Source organism: Bos indicus, chromosome 3 (genome assembly GCF_029378745.1).
Source record: "Bos indicus isolate NIAB-ARS_2022 breed Sahiwal x Tharparkar chromosome 3, NIAB-ARS_B.indTharparkar_mat_pri_1.0, whole genome shotgun sequence".
In the NCBI taxonomy this organism is placed as follows: Eukaryota; Metazoa; Chordata; class Mammalia; order Artiodactyla; family Bovidae; genus Bos; species Bos indicus.
Window position 1 is genome coordinate 102,837,390 of NC_091762.1, and position 21,947 is coordinate 102,859,336.

General features: G+C 55.5%; 1 protein-coding gene across 2 annotated transcripts in view; it reads right to left on the minus strand.

The window, feature by feature from the left end:
• Positions 1–21,947, minus strand: part of SZT2 (SZT2 subunit of KICSTOR complex) — a 53,092-nt gene that overhangs the window by 16,479 nt on the left and 14,666 nt on the right. The window contains exons 2-40 of one of the 2 annotated variants that reach the window (XM_070786703.1): positions 20,460–20,625; positions 19,870–20,001; positions 18,970–19,111; positions 18,455–18,561; positions 14,738–14,948; positions 14,386–14,556; positions 13,800–14,034; positions 13,483–13,612; positions 12,429–12,571; positions 12,027–12,179; positions 11,780–11,894; positions 11,354–11,571; positions 11,056–11,271; positions 10,578–10,656; positions 10,286–10,380; positions 9,852–10,020; positions 9,569–9,683; positions 9,340–9,453; positions 8,981–9,151; positions 8,766–8,860; positions 8,406–8,529; positions 8,150–8,314; positions 7,859–8,063; positions 7,449–7,564; positions 7,094–7,340; positions 6,153–6,294; positions 5,952–6,044; positions 5,719–5,797; positions 5,324–5,617; positions 5,019–5,160; positions 4,745–4,840; positions 4,594–4,657; positions 4,177–4,362; positions 3,692–3,862; positions 3,517–3,604; positions 3,349–3,420; positions 2,970–3,171; positions 2,067–2,166; positions 1,239–1,368 (exon numbers count right to left, since the gene is read on the minus strand). In XM_070786703.1, the coding sequence (XP_070642804.1) occupies positions 1,239–1,368; positions 2,067–2,166; positions 2,970–3,171; positions 3,349–3,420; positions 3,517–3,604; positions 3,692–3,862; positions 4,177–4,362; positions 4,594–4,657; positions 4,745–4,840; positions 5,019–5,160; positions 5,324–5,617; positions 5,719–5,797; positions 5,952–6,044; positions 6,153–6,294; positions 7,094–7,340; positions 7,449–7,564; positions 7,859–8,063; positions 8,150–8,314; positions 8,406–8,529; positions 8,766–8,860; positions 8,981–9,151; positions 9,340–9,453; positions 9,569–9,683; positions 9,852–10,020; positions 10,286–10,380; positions 10,578–10,656; positions 11,056–11,271; positions 11,354–11,571; positions 11,780–11,894; positions 12,027–12,179; positions 12,429–12,571; positions 13,483–13,612; positions 13,800–14,034; positions 14,386–14,556; positions 14,738–14,948; positions 18,455–18,561; positions 18,970–19,111; positions 19,870–20,001; positions 20,460–20,537 (5,605 nt within the window). In that variant the 5' untranslated portion in view covers positions 20,538–20,625. The remainder of the gene's footprint in view (positions 1–1,238; positions 1,369–2,066; positions 2,167–2,969; positions 3,172–3,348; positions 3,421–3,516; positions 3,605–3,691; positions 3,863–4,176; positions 4,363–4,593; positions 4,658–4,744; positions 4,841–5,018; positions 5,161–5,323; positions 5,618–5,718; positions 5,798–5,951; positions 6,045–6,152; positions 6,295–7,093; positions 7,341–7,448; positions 7,565–7,858; positions 8,064–8,149; positions 8,315–8,405; positions 8,530–8,765; positions 8,861–8,980; positions 9,152–9,339; positions 9,454–9,568; positions 9,684–9,851; positions 10,021–10,285; positions 10,381–10,577; positions 10,657–11,055; positions 11,272–11,353; positions 11,572–11,779; positions 11,895–12,026; positions 12,180–12,428; positions 12,572–13,482; positions 13,613–13,799; positions 14,035–14,385; positions 14,557–14,737; positions 14,949–18,454; positions 18,562–18,969; positions 19,112–19,869; positions 20,002–20,459; positions 20,626–21,947) is intronic. The other variant, XM_019957662.2, reaches the window with a different exon arrangement.

Genomic DNA, 21,947 nt, shown 5'->3' on the forward strand with positions numbered 1-21,947 from the left:
ATGAGGAACCTTCCAGTAGGTCAAGGTGGCAATCTGGTTTCCCACAGAAGCTGCTCTAAGATGTGAGCAGCGTACAGGACACCCAGGGGGCTGCAGAGTCTGGACTGGAATGCTGGTTGCTAAGGGTTTCAGCGAAACCATATGGAAAGACTAAAATGAGGAAGGGCTGGGTCTGGGCTCCGACTAGTCTCACATCCTGGGCTGCTGGGAGCCACTGGGAAGGAGTGCTTGGCGGTTGCAGCTCATACTCAATTTGCAGAAGATGTCTTCTAAACCCTGGGAAGTCCATCAATTACGGGGATTCTGCTTTGATATGGAACACATCCCAGGACGTGCTGAGAGACGCGCTCTCCCGTAGCTGTTAGGAACATTTGTCTACAGACTTGCCAAGCATGTTAAAGATAAGGAGTGATCTGACATGACTTTTAGAACTGAGGGAAAACGGCAAAGGAATGGCACAATCTGGTTTTTTGCTGTGAGCTGGGGTGAGAGGTCATGAGGAATAAGAGAAGGGAGCAGAAGTGTGGAGATTTTGATTCCCATCTCAAGTAGATGATCGTGTGTTTTCTAACCCCAAAGGTTTCTGTGCCTGCCTGTCTGGAGGGACAGCCAATCAGAGGGAAAATCCTATGGGCACTCAGGCTCCACCCCTCCGGGCTTCTCGTCTGTGAGCTGGCCTACTTGTCCACCATCCCCTGCCCTTTCCTTGGCCCCGGCCATCACCCAGCAGGGGCGAGATGGTCATTTCAGAAAACAAGGCAGGGCCAGTAGAGCATGCCCTTAGGAAGACAGGCCACAGCGGCGCCTGCTCCGTGTCCCTTCTCTCCTGTATTCTTCAACGGTGCCCCCTCTGCTGGCTCTTTCCCATGGAACAGAAACATGTTCAAGTCTCTACCTTATTTTAAATTCCTGCCTTGCCTCCCACCTTCCTTTAGTTTCTGCTGGATCTATTTGCTTCTCCCTTCACTGCCAGGCGACGTGAAAGAGGAGTGCCTCCCGGCTCCTCCAGCCTAATATCCTTTCATGTTTCCACTTTCTCTGGTTTCCTACTCCTGTCTCCACTGAAAGCACTTTCACTAGCCACTGATGACCCCGTGGCAGCCAAACCTGGTGATCCTTTTCGGTCCTCTTCTCCACTGTATTACCTGGCACCGAGGACCAAGTAATGGTGAGTGACTTGGTCCTCCCCCAGCTTCTCAGCAGTCTTCGGTAAAGGAAGGCTCCTGAGTGGGACTCACCATCGCTGGGCAGTGGTACCCGCTGACGGGAGTGGAAGGGGGTCTCGCTACGCCACAGGTCTTCTTCGCTCTCAGCCACCAGAAGAGAGTTGCACACATGACTGTCGTGCAGGTCCTGAAGAAGCAGCCGCTGAGAGAAGAAGGAACCAGCTCTCAGGGAACTGAAATACTCCCGCATACACTGCTGGTGGTGGAGGGGGTGATCAAAGGCTAGAGAGAATGCCCATTATCACTGGGGGTCGGAGGTCAAAAAGAGCATCAGTAATCACTGGGAGCTCAGAGATGGTGTCTGACAGTCACTGGGCTCTGGGCGCTGCAGCCAGTGAAGGACATCTGTCCCTCCTCTTTGCCAGAATCTATTTACTGCCCTTCAGATCTCAGCTTAAAAATCTCTTCTTCCCAGCTTTCCCTGACACTGCAGATGGTCAGATCCCTGTTAAGTGTTCTCACAGTCTCTGCTTTTCCTCTGCAGAAGCCTTCACAATTGCAGCGGAAATAATTTGTGTGCTTTAGTGGTTTCATATCCATCTCTCCCCATTTGACATAAGCTTCCCTCTGTCTTAATTCATTATCTCATCCCTAATGCTAGCTGAGTGCAATGAGAGGGAGCATCTCATAGTCACTGGAAGGGAATGAGAGAGTAACCCACTCTGGGGGTGGGTTGGGAGAGCTCCTCAGGTTGTAAGGACACTGGGGAGTAATAGCATCCCAGTAACTAAGGGTCAAAGAAAATGTCCAAGTTGGATCAACAGCCTCCGAAAGTCAAGTTCCTAGAAACTCCTTCCTCATCTGGGCTGCATCCCATGCCTGGAGAGCCCTGCCCCTTACCTGGTTGACCTCCCTGCAGATCTCCCCAACTCGCCTCACCAGGAGCTGCTGCAGGTGGCGACACTCGGTGCCTGGCCCCCCATCCTCCCGAATCAGGCTCCTGGGGAGGATACATCAGACACAGAATTGCAGTGGGGCGGGAGAGGCGGGAGGGGGTCATGGGAGGAAGGACCAAGAGGAGGGAAAGGAAGGAGGACTGGACAAGGGGAAGTAAACGTGAAGGGAACTAGGAAAGATGGAATTCTCAACAGCAATTCTGGAAGTCTGGGCTCCAGGCTGGCCTCACAGCCTCCACGTAGGTACCACCTGAGGTTTCCCTCATGCAGTTCACCTCTTCTTTATCCTCCGATCTTCTTTGTCAGAATGGTGGGCCTCCCTTTTCTTAACATGCCCACCCCCATGATTAGAAATGTCTAAGTATGACGCTGCTGCTTACTAACTGGGATCTTGAGCAAGCATAATATAGCCTATGTGTGCTGGAGTTTCTTCATTCTGACCATAAGGATAATAATACTTCGCAGGTATGTTACAGATCAAATGAGTGATCCATATAACAAGCAGCACAGTGCCTGCCACATAGCAAGTACTTGTTAAATACTACCTATTATCCCTTATTTTTATATGCCTATAGCTCCTGAGCTGCTGTGAACTATAGATTCTCATAATGCTTGGCTAGGAGCCAAAATCCTCATCAGCTTTTCAACTCCATTAGAAGAGCAGAGTGATACGCTTTGTTACAACCTGTGGGAAGTGGTCAGGAGCCCCCAACCTCAGAGCACAAGTCAGATCCCTACCCAAAACCTAAGTCCCAAGTCTAGCCTTCTAACAACACTGAAGAGGGGAGTTGTGGGACCAGGGAGAGGCTAACGTCGGCGTCAGGGTGCAGGCCCAGCTTTTCCTTACCTCGCATGTGCGTACACTTCCACACGGTCCTGCAGCACCCGGACAATGAGCCAGAAGTCAGGCAGGCAGGGTCCAGGGAGGCCTACGAGCGAAGGCTGTGGAGGTGGAGGCCCGGGTGGGGTCCGCAACATGAAAGGGGGCTTCTCACCTGGGGTCTCACTGGGACCCTCACTGTCTGAGCCACTGCTGCCACCATCGTAACCTGTGTCAAACATGCTCAAGTTCGACCTTACCCTTAGGCTCATGTGAGCCCCAAATGCATCAGCTTGGTGGGCCCCCCTGGGTTAGTCCCTACTGATAGACCTGCCCAGACCTTTCACTATGCGGCCCTGAGTCCACTTCCCATCAGCTTGGTCTTCCCTGCTCTGCTCCAACTTACCTAGGTGGTCCGAGTCCACACTGCCCTGACTGGACATGAGACTGAGTCCCCGGCTGGGCCCAGGCTGGCTCCCTGGGAAGAGAAGGGAAAGCCTGGAGCCTCTCTCGATCCTGCCAAGGACGCTTTCTGAACATGGGTGCAGGGCCAGGGAGGTGCAAGTCCTCTTACCTCCCTGGGGCAGGTTGGGCAGACTGATGAGCAGGGGGCTCTGAGAATCCTCTGGGGAGCCAGGGGCTTGGGGGCTGGCTGTCAGGGCCTGAGGGTCAGGAGGTCAGGTTGGAGCACAGCCCCATACTTCCACCACCACCCGCTCCTTTCGCAGGTCAGCCCAGGCAAGACTCACCTCCCCTTCAAGGCCTTCAGCCCTGTCCTCCTGGCTGCGCCAAGCCCAGGCCGGGGAAGTCCCAAGCTCCCTGTGGGACCCACCTGGCTGTTGGCCCACTGCCACAAAGAAGAAGCCACTGTCAGGGTCCTCAAGAAGAACATGACCAGGGAGGTGGAGGCAGCGGAACTCCTAGGGAGCAGGAGCCAAGGGCAGAGGTTAGGCAGGAGCAGCTCTCCCTACTGGTGGGCCCCACACTTCCTCATCAGACCCCTCACAAGTAGCCGGTGAAGCACAAGCTAGCATCCCCATTGTTATGAAAAGGCTCAGTGACTCGCCCAAGACTCAACAGGCCCGGGGGCAAGGGTGAGCTGCCAGGCATGGGGTCAGAGTCAGACCACAGGGTGAGGAGGTGGACTCCAACCGAGGGCCTTCTGGTTCTATCCATGCAGCCTGGGGAAGGACGGGCCCCAGGGTGACCAGGGAGCATCTCGAGGGCAGCATACCTCCTTAAACTGTGTGAGAGAACGCTCTGGCCCAAACACAAAACTCAGGGGCAGCGTTTGGCGCAGGCAGGTGGAGCGTCCGGGTGAGCTGTGGATGTGGGCGGCTGCGCGGTGCAGGGCCGGGCTCTGGGGGATGCCCCCTCTTCGGAGCGCCCCCACCATCTCATCCTCCAGCAGCCAGCGGATCTACAGTCAGAGAGCGATGCAGGGAGTGGTGAGGGGCACCCCCCACGCCGACTGGGGCATCACTGTACTCCTCTATCAGAAGACACTGGAAGAGACTCTGCCTCACAGACTGGGACAGGCCTCACTGGACCCCAGAATAAAGGGGGTGTCTTATGTCACCATCTGATGGAAAGGGTGTCAGTTACAGTGCTGAGGGGTGGTTACTTAGGCTGGGGGAGGGAAGGCCCTCACCTCACTCATGGTCGTCTCAACAGCCAGTCTGTGGGGTGTGGCCAAATTAGACAGTCCTGGGTGCCTAATTGGAAGAAAGGTTTACGTACTGGTTTCCAGAGGACAAAAACCGATGGGGAGCAAGGAAGTCTAAGAGGGAGATAGGAAATACCTGTCTTCTCCTGGAGGTGGAAGTGGGGGCCCCAGCCCATCATCGGATGGCTGCCCTGGGGACCGTGGGAAGGACGCACTGCTTTCAGAAGTTGACCTGAACAGAACAGGAGCAAAGATCAAAGGTCAGCACCTATCATCCTCCCAAGGCCTCCTCCGCAATCCTTTCTTGGAATCCTTAAGGTACCTTTGGTCCCCAGGCACCCCTAAACTCCTTAATGGTTCCCATTAAGGATCCCAAGGCCCCAGATCCCCCACCAAACTTGCTGCCACACCGGTGGTGCTGAGGATCTGAGGTCGGGGGAAGCTCCACTTCCAGGGGCAAGGTCAGCACAAAGACGTCCAGAGTGACACTGAGGTCCCGCAGAGCAACTCGGCCTCCAATAGGGGGGCCCTCCAGGCTAGAAAGCACCTGGCCTGGGAGAGGGGGGAGGTTAGGGGTCACTGGAGCCCTGGGACAAGCACAGATTCCAAGTGTCTAGGGCTAAAGAGTTATACCCAGAGGCTCTCTCCCACCCCCAGACAGGCAGGCAGGCTGGACCAGGTCCTATGGCCCTCCCCTGGGGACCTCTAGACTCACCCAGGCAGGTGGGCAGGCTGCACACAGGTACTGAGCTGTGCTGGCCACGCAGCCGCACGGAGCACGTGAGGTGCAGGAAGAGCGGCGGTAGGTCATGCGCCAGGCTCTCAGGCCCCGTGGGGGAGTCGCCCCCCAGGATACTGAAGGAGTCTTCGTCCGGGTTCACGGTGTCTGCATCTGACAGCGAGGCACAGTCCAGCCCAGCAGGCCCCAGGTCTGGTTCACGGCTCTCGCGGTACTCCACTTCCAGCTCTGGGTCACTCTCGGTGACCACGCAGCAGGCAGATGCATCTCCTGGAGACACATGTCACATGGTCAACAGGAGAGGCTGGCGGCGGAGGCCCTGGATGCTGGCTGGAAGCAGCCTTTACCCCTATACCCACTGGCCTATGTACCTTCCTCTCCCATGAGCTCAGCCTCTGAAAACTCCAAGTCACTGACTTTTCTGTCGATTGTGTCCCGGGGGCCCTCATCCTGGGCAAGAGAAAGGGACAGCTTGACCTGAGGTGGGGCCTCAGGGGACCAAGCATCAGGGATCAGGAGGATCTGGGTGGGCCAAGCAGGCTTTCAGGGGCTACAGGCTGTGGGGAGGGAGGGAGGGAGGGAGGTAAGGGAGATGGCCGCTCACCTCACGCCTGCTGGATGGAGGGCAATAAAAGAAGTAGTGGGGGTTGGAGGGCACGGTGCGGAAGTGGAGACTGCTGATCTCCAGGAACTTCTCCTGTTTGGGGTTAGAAGGCTACGATGTCAGCTGCTATTTGGCTGAGCTTACACACCCCCAACCATGAGGGACCACTGCCCAGCCAGGGCTCTGTCTCTCTGCCCTCACCTGGATGAGGCTGTGAAGAGCATCATGGGCCTCTCCTCTGAGCTGGCAGACATCTGTCAGAGAGATCTCCAGGCCCGGGTCTGGATGCCCAGGGACACGGGTGCTCTGAAACTCAGGCTCGCTTAGGTCCTCGGTCTCTATGCTGAGCAGGGTGGGGGGTAGTGAAGTGTTAGGAAGCATTGCGTCCTAGAGGAGCCTGCTTCCCAAGTGGGAGCAGCACACGATGGTCTGCCTCCGCCTCTCAGAAGGGTGCTGAGCACAGGACGCTCGCAGGAGAGGCCGGGAGAACCCACCCACCCGTCTCCACTCTAACTGCCATATTGCTTGGTGGCTGGACATTTCTGTGCAACAGAGGAGTGAGTAAGGCTGATTCCTGGCTTTCAGCGGGTGGAGGGAGAGGTCATTCATCGTGGAAGAGAGACCCAGGTGGAGAAGCAAGGTTTGGTGGGAAAAGTGCACTCATCTGGGGGGCATGAAAGGTGGGGGATACAGACCTCCAGAGAGGGAACTGAGCACCACCAGTGTACTCAGCCCTCTGCTCCTTCCGTTCCCCCAGTGCTGACCCCTGCAGACACCAGACACACAGCTGTCTGCCTGCCTGCCTCTCTCACTCAACAGTTTCTGTCTGAGACTCAGCAGTTTAGGGGATCATCACTACAATCTGGATGTCCTCGGACAAGCTTCTGCTTTCTCTGATGGCCACTGGCAACTCCCCACCACTAACCTAGCTCAACACTCCACACCAAAACAGGAAAGCTGGGAGAACCAGGAGAGTAAGATGGGGAGACTGCTGCCCATGTTGAATGGGAGACAGAAGCCTGGGCAGGAGGTGGGAAACCAGTGACCAAGCATGCCTGGTCGCTTCCCCAGGGCAAGAGGCCCCGGGCTATAGGGGCTTCGTCTGTGTGCCCCCTTATACATCATTCAAGAACCATCCCAACCTGGACTCAGAAGCCAGGACAGCTCGTTCCCGAGGCTCGGGGCCCTCCTCCATGCTGCTGCTGAAGAGCCCTGGGCTGAGAGGACCAGGGCTTGGGGGTGCATGAGGCAAACCCCGAGTGTGGCCACACAGTGCGAGCAGAAAGGGGGTGATGTCTATTTCCTGCAGCAGCTCCTCACAGGCATCCACTGCTATCAGCAGGTCCTGCGAGGTCACGCTCTGTGCTTGCTGCAAGCTCCGGAACAGCCCTGAGGGAAGCAGAAGGGGCCACGAGGTCAAGCTCTGCGAGGACCTCTCCAGTCCCCATGGCCGTCATCTGCAAAGTGGGCTCCTCCTTGCCGCGGCGTCACGCTCACCGCGGACGTAGCATCGCTGTGCGTGCTCCTGTAGCAAGGCACAGTGGCTGGCTGCCCCCTTGTGCCTGGGCTCCATCCAGGCTGAGGAGAGGGAAGGCTGGTCGAGGAACTGAGTCCTAGGAATGGAAGGAAAGAGAGGGCTTGGCCAGCTCCCCTCAGTGACAGCCCACACTCAACCATCCCCACCTTCCAGTGGATTGTCCCTAGGTCCCTACCAAAGGCAGTGACGGCCCAGAGACTTCAGCTGATGCACTGAAGGAAGTCTAGCACTGGGCAGGCAGGACATGGCCAAGAAGCTGAGCTCCTGACACTGATCATCAACTTGTGTGTCTCTCCCCTTGAGCCATGGCTGGGGGCCATGGTTGGCTGGGGGCGGGGAAAGGACCCAGGTCAACACAGAGGGCACTCACCGGAAGACGAGATCTCGGGGTGGCTGAGGGGGCTGCATGCCAATCATCTGCTCCCTCAATGCTTCCAAAGAACAGCTATAGATGTAGACAGGACACCGGGTCCGGGGCCCATCTGCACCCTCTGTCTGTGAAGCCTGGCGCCCAGGGTAAGCTGGTACGTCCTGACGGAAGGGTGGGCTCAGCTCTCCTGGATTCTGGGCACTGTCTGTGGGCAAGAGGTAGCCCATGGCATCCAGCCCTCTGTTCCCGTTCCCGCTGCTGCTTAGCTGACTTAAGAGTCAGCAGACTTACCACTGGCTGGGGTGACACTGAGGGTGGGGACCTGGGACTTTGTCACCGTGACCCCAGTTCCTGCCAGATCTTTCGGGCTGGGGGCCCCGTTCCAATCTTCAAACTTAGGCCTCATCTCCTCTTGAGGGGGTCCCTCTAGGCCATATGAAGCCAGATGTAGGACATCTGCAGAAGAAAAGTGAGACATAACTCAGAGCCGCCTGGCGGGCCAGTGAGGGAGCTGAGGGGATGCGTGGGAGAGGTCAACAGTCAGTACCTGAGAAGGTCGCGGGGAGGAAAGTCAGAAAAACATGCTGGGGGGTCACAAGCCTTGCATAGCAGCGCCACTGAGGGGGCTGGGCAGAGCTGACGGGCCCGGGAGTTTCAGGAGGGCCTGGACTCTGTACAAGAGAAGCAAAATCAGAGCTGCCTGAAGGGACCACCCAGTGCCCACTTCCTTCCTCTGCCCGAGACTCCACGCTCAGGGACAGCTTGCAACACTGGCGACCAAGAGGAACGACGGCACCCTGTCAGTGGTGGGCGGCACTGAGCCTGCCCAGACTTAGAAAGCTGGGGAGGAACATGTGGGGACAGCAGGAGGTCACCATGATGAAAGGCCCGATGCACCAGTGCTGACCAGGTTGGGAAGACCGGGGTCTCCGATGGCCTGGGCGCTGCTGCCTGCTTGATCCTTTAGGATCCTAGGGTCCCCCACTGGTGGCCCCTCTGGACCTACAATGAAGGTAGAGGTGGATGGGAGAGCAGAGCTCTGAGATGCAGGAAACGGGAGGCCAGAACCCAGACGGGAACCGCTCTGTAGAGTCTGGTGCCTGGAAAGAGGCGGGGGCTCACCTGGACTGTGGCGGGTCCGCCGAAGCACCTCGCGCAGGAAGGCCGCCTGGTCGGCGGCGGGCAGCGGGAGCTCCCGGTCACTCAGCTCCTGGCCCAGGCAGCCATGCAGCAGGCACAGCACCATGTCATTGGCGGGACAGGGCCCCTCGGCGGGAGGGACGCCCTCTGGCTCTGCCCAACACACACTCCACTCAGCACCCAGGGCCTCCTGCTGCCCAGCGCCCCCGGCTCCGCCCTGGCCAGCCCGGCCCTCCTGCAGCCGCCGCCCCTGACACCCTCTGCTCCTTCGCAGACTCATCTGCTTTCTGTGCTCTAATACCCCTTGGCTGGCCGGCTCTCTAGGCACAAGGTTCACCCACCTCTGGAAAGCAGGAGGAAGAACATCTGGAGCTGCTGGCACTGAGGCAACAGTCCCATGAGGTCAAAACGGAAAGGGATCTCGTGGACGCAGGCGTCTCTTCCCTGGTCCAATCCTGGGAGGGCAGTGAGGGTGGGGGAGACGAGCGCAGGGAGGCCTGGAGTTCCCGTCTGCAGCTGGCTTCTCCCCACTCCTCCCCTGCTCCTGCCCAGAGGCCCCTCCCCACTGACCGGCAGAGACCCTTGGCTCCAGGGGCAGGGGACTCCACTCCTTGCTCTGGCAGAGCTGTATCAGGTACTCGAAGCTCAGCATGGAGCCTATGCAGGCAGCGTCCCGAGGGTGGAGCTAGGGGAGGAGTAGCAGAGGGCAGGGGTGAACCCCAGCTTCCAGCTCTCAAGGAAGCCCCACCAACACAGACATTCAGAACACAGAGACTGAGAGGGACCAGGAAGCCATCAGGCTGTGCTACTCCCAGGGGACTAGGGAGCGGTGGGGTCCTCCGAGGCCACTCACAGCTCGAGGGATCTCACAGTACGTCAAGTCCTGGAGGTGCCTCCAGCTCTCAGGGCCGGGTCCCACCCGTCCATGCTGTGGCTCCACCCACACCTCGGTGACCAGGTTGAGTTCCGAGTCCCCCTCCAGGGCCTCCACCTCCACATCGTTGTCATCATCTGTTGAGAAGCTAAAGGAGGAAGGACTCTAAGCCTGGAAGAAAGGAGAGTCCAACCCACTACCACCTGGTCAGGAGTTGGTCTACAGAGGGTGGGAAGGCCAGGGCTCACGGGACAGCCACAATTCACACACGGCCTTCTGTCACTGTATCTGCCCCATGAAGCGTCTAAAGACAGTATCCCCTGCCCTGACTCTCAAGGTTGGGAGACAGACCTTCAGGGCGCAGTAGGGGGAAGGGGAACTGGAGCAAAGTGGCTCTGGGGGTCGGGCCTCACCTGTCCTTGGTGGAGGTTGAATGAGGCGGGAAGAGGATGTACTGGACCACGCACGTGTGCCTCTCCTTGGCCGCAGCCTGCCCCGGGGGCTCGTTCTGAGACAGGAGGGGAGAGTTTAGACCCACCCCAGCCCTGGCCTTCAGAACTTTAGGCCCCTCGCCACACTCCTGGGATTGGCCTCAGGCCACAGGGTCCCAGTGAGGCAGTGTTTCCATCAGCGCCGAACCCGCTCAGAGGTGAGTAGCCCTGAGATGACGATGGACCTTGGTGGGATATGAGGGATGGCACGTACCTGAATCGGGAGCTCCAGGACCATGGTGATGATGCCTTCCCCACTGCAGGCGAAATGGAACCCTTCCGAGAGCCGAACTCTGAGGCCCCAGAGAAGCAGCAGTGGGACGGGATGAGATGGGGAGAGACATTCAGCATACAACCCCTGGCTTCCGATGCCACTTAAGACGTCCACTTTCCAGTGGCCATCCAGGCAGACTTGTCTGCTGGTGGCCCTGTTCAAACCTCAAACCACTGGTCCTTTAGGGGCAGCAGGTCCAATGAGAACTAGGGGCCAAAGTCACCAAGTTGTGGGGAAAGATGGTAGGCAGGGGAGCAGCGTGCCAGCTCTGTGCTGGCTCTTCTGCAGAGCTGGGGCCTCAGAGATGAGGGCAGAGAGAGGGACCATGTCTGGCTTAGGCTCTCTGCCAGCATCCAAGCCCAGCGTTGATGCTTGCTCCCTCCCTGCCCCCCGTGGCCCGGTAGGTTGAGTGACGTACTCAGTGAGGATGGAAAGGAGCTGGGCGATGGCGCTGAGCGGCAGTGCAGGGGCCAGTCCTGACGGGACGCTCCAGAGCCAGCGCTGGTGGTACAGGTAGCGGGACAGTGATGCCAGGCTAGAAGAGGCTGAGCGGCCTGACACCAAGGGCAGTGGCCCCGGTGGCTCCAGGGTCAGCAAGAAGGGTGCCCGGTAGTCCAGGGGCAGCTTCTCATACCTGGGCAACAAGGGCAATTCCCAATTGACCTCTACTCATGCCCAGCTCATGTTCCTGGCCTGTCCTCACCCTCTCTACGAACCTGATGAGCAGCTTGTCCAGTGGCTTATGCAGGACCACAAGGCAGGGCCGGTCAGACAGGGCCTGCTGTGGCCCCAGCGTTGGGGGGGACTTGGAGGGAGAGTTGCCTCCACCGGTGCCCCCCAGCCCTTTTCGTTTCACCTTGGGTGTTGGCTCCTTGCTTTGAACCCGGTGGGGGAAACGCAGGCGCAGGATTTCTTCCCGCAAGTCCGACACAATCTGAGGGGAAACTGTGATCACAACCTCCTGCTCCCATCTGCTATGGACATGCAGAAGGGGTCCACAGACGAGGCGGGAGAGCCTGGTGCCCCACGGTTTATTGGTCTGGGGGGCTCCTCCTTCGACTGGCCCTGGGAGTGCTGGGGAGAAGGAGCCTGTTGACACTCCAGGGCTTGTGGGTCGGAGAGTGAGCTGGGGCCCCGCTCACCTTGTGCCGAGCCTGTGCTGGTGTGCCGATGAGGAAACCCAGGCGGAGCACCATGCACGGGGCCTTGGAGATGATGCGGACCATGTAGAAGGAGGAGGGGGGCTGGTCTGGGGCACTGGGGAGAAATGGAGGGTCCGTGAGCAGCCCTCGGCTGGGAGAAGATGGGTTTAGGAGGAAGGAGGGAGAGGGTCTGGGGTGAGAGGAAGAGACACGGGATGGGGGGAGGAGGGGACATCACCGCGCCCACCTGGAGAGCAGTTTCACATAGGAATAGCCCTCAACTAGCACGAAGCTGCTCCAGTCACGGAGCAGGGAGGTCAGCGAGGAGTGCGAGATCCTGCACTGGACGGTGCTGTAGCGGCCGTTGCTGCCCGGAGTGTGCAGGTGCTTGGGGATGGGCCTGGGGAGAGGGTGTGCGGTGAGGTCAGCCGGCCCGGCCCCAGGCTGGGGGAGGGGGACAGGCTGCTACTTCTCTCTTCCAGGCCCTGTCTGAGGGTCTGGAGGCTCAAGAGCAGGAGGGCTAGGACAGCTGGAGCTTTCCTTCCCCAAGTCGGTACGGGCTCATCCACTGCCTCCCTTCCCCGTCACTCCGCGTCCCTCCCGCGCCCTGCTCCTCCACCCCAGCTGTGGCCCGACCAGGGATACCCACGTGTCGTGCTCCAGGACGAGCACCAGGCGATGCATGTGCAGCCAGCGCTGCCACGAGTTCGCGTCCATGGACAGCACCGGCTTCCAGTAGGCAGCAAACTGGGCATGGGAGGAGTCGGAGCCACTGTGCTGAAGCGACAGCACCTGGGGCACGAAGAGGTCATGAATGACCTCTGCAGGGCATCAGAGCCTGGGGTGGCGGGGGGGTCAGAGGCGGCAGTGGTGTAGGGCTAAGCCCCGCCTGGGACAGAGGCAGAAACTGCCTCCAATAGGAAGGCTAGGTCAGGGGCCCCCAGCCTCTAGAATCTCATGCCTAAGGGTCTGAGCTGGAAATGTTGAAATAATAGTAAGAAATAAAATGCGCAATAAATATAGTGCACTTGAATCATTCCAAAACGACTCCCTCAAACCCCAGTCTGTGGAAAAATTGTCCCACAAAACCAGTCCCTGGTGCCAGAAAGGTTGGGGACCACTGGCTAGATTAAGACAAATGGGCCCAGGGACAGGCAGCGTGGCCTCTTAAAGCTGAATCCAGACTCAGGATGGAACTTCCATCACTGACTTTGGGGGAAAGCCTCTGAGTGATGGCAGGACCTCAGGAAGAGGGTATGATTCATACCCTCATGAGGGTAGAATAAGCCCCCAGCCCCTCAGTGCTAGGCTGACAGCTGGGGCCAAGTGTGGAGAAGGCAAAAGACAAACGGAGCCACAGTCCTTGAGAAGCACAGCAGTCGCGGTTGGCGGGAAGTGCGGGGCAGGCTGGAGGGCGCGTGTGGAGATGGCGAAAGGGCTTGTAGCTGGCTGGGAGACCACTTCGGAGACATTCTGCTACTCTTGACCCTGGACTCCAGTGATCCGTGGAGGGTCAGCTTTCTCTAGAGACTCTTTCCTCCCCTGGGGCAGGGGGTGGGGGTGGGGAGGAGGGGGCTCTGACGGCTAAAGTTCAGGGTCCTGGTTTGGGGGCCTCAGATTTGAGAGGTGAGGAAAATGAACGTGGTTCTGGGCTCCAGAGGGAGAGCACAGGATAGGGAGAACGCGCGTCAGGGCCCCCTCACCGGGGTGGTGGAGCCGGGTGGGATGTAGAAGAGAGGCACTCCGCTCTTGGTGCTGTCGGGCAGCGTGAAGTGTTCCGGGACGGAGGAGAAGGACTGCAGGTGGGCGAGCATCTGATCCGTCTGGTTAATGCTGCACAGCAAGGGCCACCCTGAGCCTCCCCGGCCTCTGGGGAGTCAGGGGAGGGGAGCCCCGGGGCACGTGGGAGTCTGGACACAAGCCCGAGTGCTCAGGGTGACTCTCTCCAGCCCCACTTTCACACCTCCGCCCCTCCACACAGCGAGTGGGGCCTCCGTCACTGAGCGGCGACCCTGCTTACCTCTGCAGCGTGTTCCAGAACCGCCGGATAACGTGGGTCCGATACAGTGAGCGAATGGGTTGTCTCAGCGCGCAGGACACGTCATGCAGGATGTCATAACCGCCTTCCATTGTCACTTCCACCCGGGTGCCTCGAGGGCCCTCAGGCTCCAGGGGCCAGGGTGCAGTAGCCACGTACTCAATGCGCATGTTGTGTTTCCACAGCAGCACCAGCTTCACCTCCAGCTGGGACCCGCCTTCAGGGGAAGCAGGAGGGGAGGAGGGCCTGGGACTGGGTCCTGTCCGCAACCTCCACCTACAGCATGCAACTCTAGCCTGGCCAAAGGTTCCAAGCCTGGTTCCACAGAGTGCAGGCCAAGAGCCCGCCAACAGACACAAACTGAAGTTCGCAGGCAAAATCTGAAAACAAGCTAAGTCCAGGACACTACACCACTCTCAGCTGACTCACCTGGAACAGGAGATGAAACTGGGAAGCTAAATGCAAAGAGAAGCCCAGCTCAACTGACAGGCAGAGTCTGCCATGCATGGTACACGGGGGTCTCCTGCTCTGTTTAGATGTGTGGGATACAGCAGGGCCTAGACCTTACCTTTGGCCAGTGTGACCTCTCGGACGCTGTAGCCCTCTCGAAGCCGCACAGACACGGTGCTGACCAAGTCAGCGGGAACCTCCTTCTCAGTGTGCTTTTTCCGGCGCAGGGCCAAGGCAGGGTTGCTGCTTGCGGAGACCAGGTGCTCATTAAACAGGCGGTGCTGAGAGCCTAGGGGCCGAGGGGAGGGGCAGGGGACAGTGTTACCTGTCAGCTGATGGAGGAGAACAGGGTGAAGTCATCAGCCCAGTTACACTGCCCGGGGACTCGAGCCCTAGACAGATCCCTGTATCATCTCTGGGTCCACACTAGGATCCCCCGGTCCCCACACCTGCCCCAGTCTGCCCCTCACCGCAGTAATATTCAGGGTTCAGGGCTTCCCCGCTGCGCAGGAAGGAGTAGAGGAGAAATGCCCGGTGGTAGACAGTCAGACCCAGGTTGCCTGGTTCGGGCTCAGGACAAGTGGACAGGTAGGAGCCGAATGTTGCCATGGCGATAAACTTCATCAATTCCACGTTGGGTACGTGGCCAAAACTGCAGTCATAAGAGTAAACTCCTCCCACCTGAAGAAAGTGAGCAAGTAGAGACCTAGCTCCAGGAGAGGCAACGGAGAAGGTGGTGCAAGAAGAGACTGGGCTGGGTGGCAGCTCCCATCCCTGGCCCGCACAGCGGCAGCTTTCCTTCCCTGAGCCCTTCTGTCTGAAGCCAACGCCAGCTGGCCACACCCCTCTCACCCTACATCAAATACCAGCCTGACCCCATTCACTAAGATTTTGGCCAATGGCTCACCAAATTCCTATCATCATCTTAAGACTGCAGTGTCTGACAGGGTGCTTCTCAAACTTCAGGGTGCACACAAAGCACCTGAGGTCTGGGGTGCGAGCCTGAGATTTTGCATTTCTAACAAGCTCCCTGGCAATGCCAAGGCTGCTGGTCTGTGGACCGTAGTTTGAGCACTAAACCTATAGATCAGAGACTAGCAAACCACATACAACCTGCAGTCAACTCTAGTCTAGCATCTATTTTTGTAAATAAACTTTTATTGGAACACAGCACGCCCATTCATCTTCCTACTGTCCATGCCTGCTTTCAGGCTACAAGAGCACAGCTGAGTAGCTGGGACAACCATACGGCCCACAAAGCTGAAAATGTTTACTACTTGGTCCTTTGGAGGTATACTCTAGAATTTAGTAGTCCCCAACCTTTTTGGCACCAGCGACCAATTTCATGGAAGATGATTATCCCATGAACCAGGGTTGAGGGGGATGGTTTCAGGATGATTCAACTGTATTACATTTACTGTGCAAGTTATTTCTATTATTATTATTATTCCATCAGCTCTACCTCAGATCATCAGGCTTTAGGGATCAGAGATGGGGACACCTACAGATGGTTCATTCAATTTCCTGGCCACTCAGCTCCTTAACCCTCATCTCCAGGAACTTTATTCCACTCACCTGCCCCCTAGCTACACACTGGCCCCTGGCTTCACCTGGAACTACTTCCTCTTTGTGAACTCAATTGCCACATCCCTGATTACACATAACTCTGTCCCATTTTTAAGTTCCTTTCATCCTCCTCCTCCTGCTGCTCTCTGATCCCATTAAGACTCCCAGGCCTTGAACCTTTGCTCTTTTCAAATCTATCCACGTCCTCCTGGGCCTCTTTTTACAACCTAGCCTGGACCACATGTTCAAACAACTTCTTATGCAACATTCCCAACTCCCAGGCCCTCCTCACCATTTTTCTGCTTCCACCTGGAAACCCCAACTAAGATCACAAGCTCTATACCCAGATCCCAAATGAGATCTTCAGTTCAGTTCAGTCTCTCAGTCATGTCCGACTCTTTGCAACACCATGAATCGCAGCACGCCAGGCCTCCCTGTCCATCACCAACTCCCAGAGTTCACCCAAACTCATGTTCATCAAGTTGGTGATGCCATCCAGCCATCTCGTCCTCTGTCGTCCCCTTCTTCTCCTGCCCCCAATCCCTCCCAGCATCAGGGTCTTTTCCAATGAGTCAACTCTTCGCATGAGGTGGCCAAAGTATTGGAGTTTCAGCCTCGGCATCAGTCCTTCCAATGAACACCCGGGATGGTCTGCTTTAGGATGGACTGGTTGGATCCCAAATGGAAGAAAAACTGCACAGTTGTGTAGGGTGGCGCCACACCAAAACGTATGACACCCAATGCAGCTGGTCCTTCAGGCTGGTCTTCAGCGTCATTCCTCCTCCTCAGCTCTGCCTCCCTCTCTCACAGCACATGTCTTCACTTCTATCCTAGTCTCAGAGAAGCAAGGACACCCTTCTGCTTCAAGAATCCCTCAATTTATTTTTTGAGCCACCGCCCTCCTGTTAATTTAGGAACTTCAGCTTCCTTTCCTTTATTTTCAAACTCTGCTCCACCATGACCCTTTGGAAACATGAAGTCTCTAGCTTAAAACACAAATCAGAACAGCCCTCTCTTTCCACACTATCCTCCCCTCAGGCTGCCGTTCTCTCTCTTGAGCACGCTTGCTCCTCCCTTGTTCTGAACAACCAGATTCCACATGTCACTTGTCTCTACATCCTTCCCTTCTATCCACTCTTCCACACACTGCAATCATTTCTCTCACCGCCTCTTGACTGTAGTAGCCTCGAAAAAAATTTCCATAACCTCCTAATTGCCAAACCCAAAGGGCACTTTTCATTCCTCATTGTACAAGATCTCTCTATTGCCTCTCATGCTGTGAAGTACTCCTTTTTCCCCCCAAACCCTGAAATTCTTGACACCAGAGCCTTCCGGTTTTTGTCTGATTATTTCCTCTTCATTCTTTGCTGGGCCCCCTCTCTATGAACGGTCTTTAAACCCCAGTAGCCCCCAGGTTCTTTGGGGACGCTTATCTATTCTCAAATGCCGTGTGTAGGCTGCCCAAATCCTAACTCCCTCTCAGTTAGTGTGGACTCCTGAGTGTCTGAGCTACATGTCCGACTGCTAACGGCTACGAATAGCAGTCATTCACTATGCAATTCTGCACTATGCTAAACCCTTCAAATGCATCACCTCACCCACTGAGGAAGGTACTGTTACAATCTCCGTTTACAAATGAATCCACCCAAGAAGTGAAATGATGTGTCCACATCACACAGCCAGTAAGTGGAGCCAGGATTCCGGCCAGGCATGCCTGACTCCAAAGGTGACACAGAGCCCCCTGGAACAATGTGCACACGCCTGGCCTCATCGTACTGTCCGCACTCTACCCCAGCTGCTGCTCTGTTGACTCTGCTGGCTCCCAGTCATCAGTGAAGTCAGAAACCTGGAGACACCCTTAGCCCCTCTTTCTTGTTCACCCCTCCCACCTCGCTAATCATAAGTCATGTTGATGCCGCCCCTTCAGTTCCTTAATGCTAACCCCCATTCTCTCTTACCCTGAATTCCCCTAGTTTAAGTCCTGATCCTCTCACCTGACCACTGCAATTAACAGCCTCCTCGCCTCCACTCTTGTCCCTCCCCCAGCAATGAGTGACATTTATAAAACATAAACCCAGTAAGTGACTTTCGTTCCCTCTATCAGCATCACCCACACAATTATGCTGGAACTCCTCTAACACAGCAGAAGCGCCTTTCCATGCTCTGGCCTATGCCTACCCTCTAGCCTCACTTTCCACAGCTCTCTGCCTTCTATCCTATAGCCTGTCAATCCAAACTGGCTGCAGGTCCCTGAATATATGCACTCCCTCCTCTGCTTAAGCTAGTTTGAGCTGGGTTTTCTGACCCTTGCAACTGAAACAGGAATAACTAATCTAATGAGGGAGGTGGGACTGGAACTGACTGCCAGACAGCAAATTCTGGATTCTTCTTACTATAACATGCTGTCTCTCACATCCTAAGGAAAGAACAAAGATGAGAATCCTCTCCCACCAATTTACTATCCTGTTCTAGACATGATGCTCCCTCCCCATCCCCACCATCCCTCCAGAACTATGCTATTGGCTTTACCTGGGAAACCACTGCCTACAAGAAAGTAACCAGCCACATTCCACCTGGTAAGGTGTGATACTTTCCTCTCCTCCTTCCCAGAAAGTCCTTACCTGCACAAAAGAACAGGCCACAGTGCCACTGCGAAGCTGGTTCAGCAGCGTCTCACAGACAGCAACATCGGGGACGCTGGTCACTCCATCCGTGATCACAATGATACCTGGAGCAGGAAGCATCAGACTCAGACCTGGGGTCCCTCCAGATCAGAGTCACAGGGAGGCGCCGAAGGGACAGGACCTCAGTGTCCACCAACCACTGTGTTTTATAATCCTCCAATACCTTTCCTTCTCCCCTTCCCTCCTGCTCCAACCTCTTGAGGGCTGGGTCCCAAACTCCTCCCAAGAGGTGATCTTGGAGCTCTGTTCCTTCCCACCAGGGTCCCTGCTGGTTGTCAGAGCTGGGGGTACTCGAGATACACACTACTGAACACTTACCTTTCACAAACAAGGAAACAGACGCACTTCCCTGCGGCCCACCAATCCTTTGGAACTTCTATCTTTGCTGATAATACCACCCACCCTTCCTGTATCCCCCTTTCCCCAATCTCACCAACATTCCTCCTACTGACCTGCACTGGAGTTGGAGGGCAGCAGCTGCAGTGCCAGGATGCCCTGACGAATCATACTGACCAGTCCAAGATCAGCTGTCACCATGGAAACGCCCACTTTCCGGCCTGAGGGCTCCCCTGAGTCTGGGGACTGGTCCTCGGTCTGGCCCAAGTTACAGAAAAGACTGAATGGGACAGATGGCGCTGCCACCCCATCCACAGCAAAGCCAGAATTGATAGTCTAGCATTGCCCAGGCCAGACAGGCCTAATCCCATGAGCCCTCCAGTTCCCCACTGTGTGGCCAAGTCCTGACTGTGCTCCTTCCCCGGCTGTGTGCTTGGAGGCTGATCCTCAGATGAGCAGGGCGTCCAGCACCAGGTGAAGCACCTCACTGGCCTGGAGCAGGCCTTCCCCACCTTTTGCCAGTAAGGCCCCCTTTACGTATTCTTCCATTGCTATTACGATATATATTAATACATCAATCAGATTAAGTCTTCAGACACACAGACCTGCCATCTGCCTGGCTACTTCTCAGATATCTAAAAGAACAAGAGAGTGCACTGTGGTGAACCCAAGCAGCTTTATCCCAGATTATACAAAATAGTGGAAATCAAAGTCACCCATGATCACCTTCTCAGATCCACTGGGGGAGAAGATTCAAGACTGAAAAAACACAAGCAAACAGCCTCCACATTTTCTCCCAGCAGCAGTGTGTGTCTTGGGGAGTCTAATAAGCCCTCTTCCAACAGGGAACTGCTGTGTGCACTCACTGGCACTTCTTTCCTTGGCGCCCTCTGCCCCTGGCTTTTAGCCCTTTTTTCCTGCTGTCTCTTCCCTCTATGACATTTGGCTTGTCCTTCCTCTGTCCCTTAACAGCTCTTCCTTCTAAGTGGCCTCTACGTGCTTTCTCTCCCACATACCTGGTTCTGGGGGTCATACTGCTGCTGTAGCATGGTGGCCACCTTATCCTCAAAGAGACAGAGCTGCGCATACACCTGCTGCAAGAACACCTCCTGCTGGGAAGGGTCCAAAAGGCAGCCCTGGACCAGCACCTGAGAAGCACAAGGGCAAGAGCGAGACATGAAGGGCAGGGGGACGCCGGGCAGTACCCCTCTGGCCTCCCTATTTATTTGCCATACTGGGCTGCCCCAAGCTCGCGCATGTGGGCGCCACTAACGTCTTCCAGTTTCCTCCATCTTGGCCTCCAGGACATCGTCTACAAGCTGCCCTATCTGGCCAGGAATTTGACTCATACTTTCTTATTCTTGTTGATTTCCAAGCATTGCACACCAAGCTGCTCTGGATCTTTTCTATTTCTTAAGCTTAGAATCTTATTCCCCCAATGAGTGTTCCTTCCTTCTCTTTACCCTTAGCAGATAACTCCCACCCACCATTTTCACAGAGAAAGGAAACCAGTCAACAGGAACTCCCCACTCACCCTAACCTTCAGGGTGACTACTCTCTGACCCACCGAAAACGCCCTCAGCATTTGCCAGGCATTTGGATCTACCTGTGTTCTTGTTCTTCCTTTCAGGCTCCGAAGAAGATTCCTCTTCCTCTTTTTTCTCCCCAAAGCTAATATCTCCATCTAATCTTGGATCTTTTGTCTAACATCTTGGTTCTCTCTCCATGGGGTTTCCTTCCTTCTACTTTCAACGTGAGTAAGTTCTCCCATCCTAAAAATTTGATACAGACCTGGCAGCCCCTGTGGTGGCCTTGGGATCTCTCCTCTCTCCCTGTTCTCATCAGACTCCTCCAATCTGCCCACTTCTCCCCAACCCCTGCCCTCCCACCCAACAGCTACTGCTTCACTCTCCATTCAGAACTGGGCCAGTGCGTGGGGACAGCCAGAAGAGGGCAGAGCGGGACTTAGGACGACTAAAGGCCTGACTGAGGAGAGGAAGACTGGGAACTGGGGCTGTGAAAAGATGAGCAAAATGTTCAGAGCTGTATTGTTCAGAAGAGTGAAAACTGAGTCAACCTAAGGATCCAACAACAAAAGTCTGGCTAAATATATAATGACAAAAACACGATAAAATATTAAGAGAGGCAGTCATTTAAAACTGCGCTTTCAAAAAATATTTAGTGATGTGGAAAAAATGCCCATATCATATGTTAAAAAAGCAGGGGTACCACTGGGTGTTTGGAATAAGCCTGATATTTCTTCTGTCTCTGGACTGAGTAGAGGTGATGAGGGAAATAAACGCATACTCAAAGAGAAGAAAGACATTCCATAACATGTCAAAAATAGCTATTTCTGAGAGGTTTATTACAAGCAAGTTCTGTAGGTTTTAAAAAAAAATATTTTCTATATTTTCCAAATCTCCTTCAAAGGGCATATAGTATAAACGTGACAACTTTTTGTTTTGAAAAACAGCAGGATGCATCTTGAGGAAGTTGCCTCACTTCTTAGCTGACTTAGTAACAAGTGGCCCTGGAGGCTTACCTAAGCTCTCAGTCCTCATCTTCTCCACAGTGGTTGTCCTTGTTCAGAACTCACCTCCTCTGCCATGCTGCAATAATCTTCCGCCTGTTCTCCCTAGTCCAGAATTTGCCCGCAATTCTTCTCATTGGCCACAAACAAGTGTCATCTTCCTAATGTACACATCTGATCCTGTCACTGACATTCCAAACCTCCAAGAGTTCTCTACTACCTGTGACTAATAATTTCAGTAGCTAACATTTGCACGTTTTCTGTGTGACAGGCATTGTTTTATTAACAAATGCTTGATATGTATTAATTCAGTAACCATGCAATATTGGTGACATCCCCATTTTGGAGAAAAGACCCAGATGCACAGAGAGGTTAAGTAACTTGCATAAGAACACATAGCTGGGAAGGGGTACAGCCAGGAAGCACATGAGGCATCTGCAGATACAGATGCTCTTTACCACCAAACTCCCCTGTAGAATAAAGTGCAAGTTCTTAGCCATGACATCCAAGGCGTTTCCTAATTCTGCCCCCGCTTCTCTCTCTAGTCTCCCCTTTACCACCCTC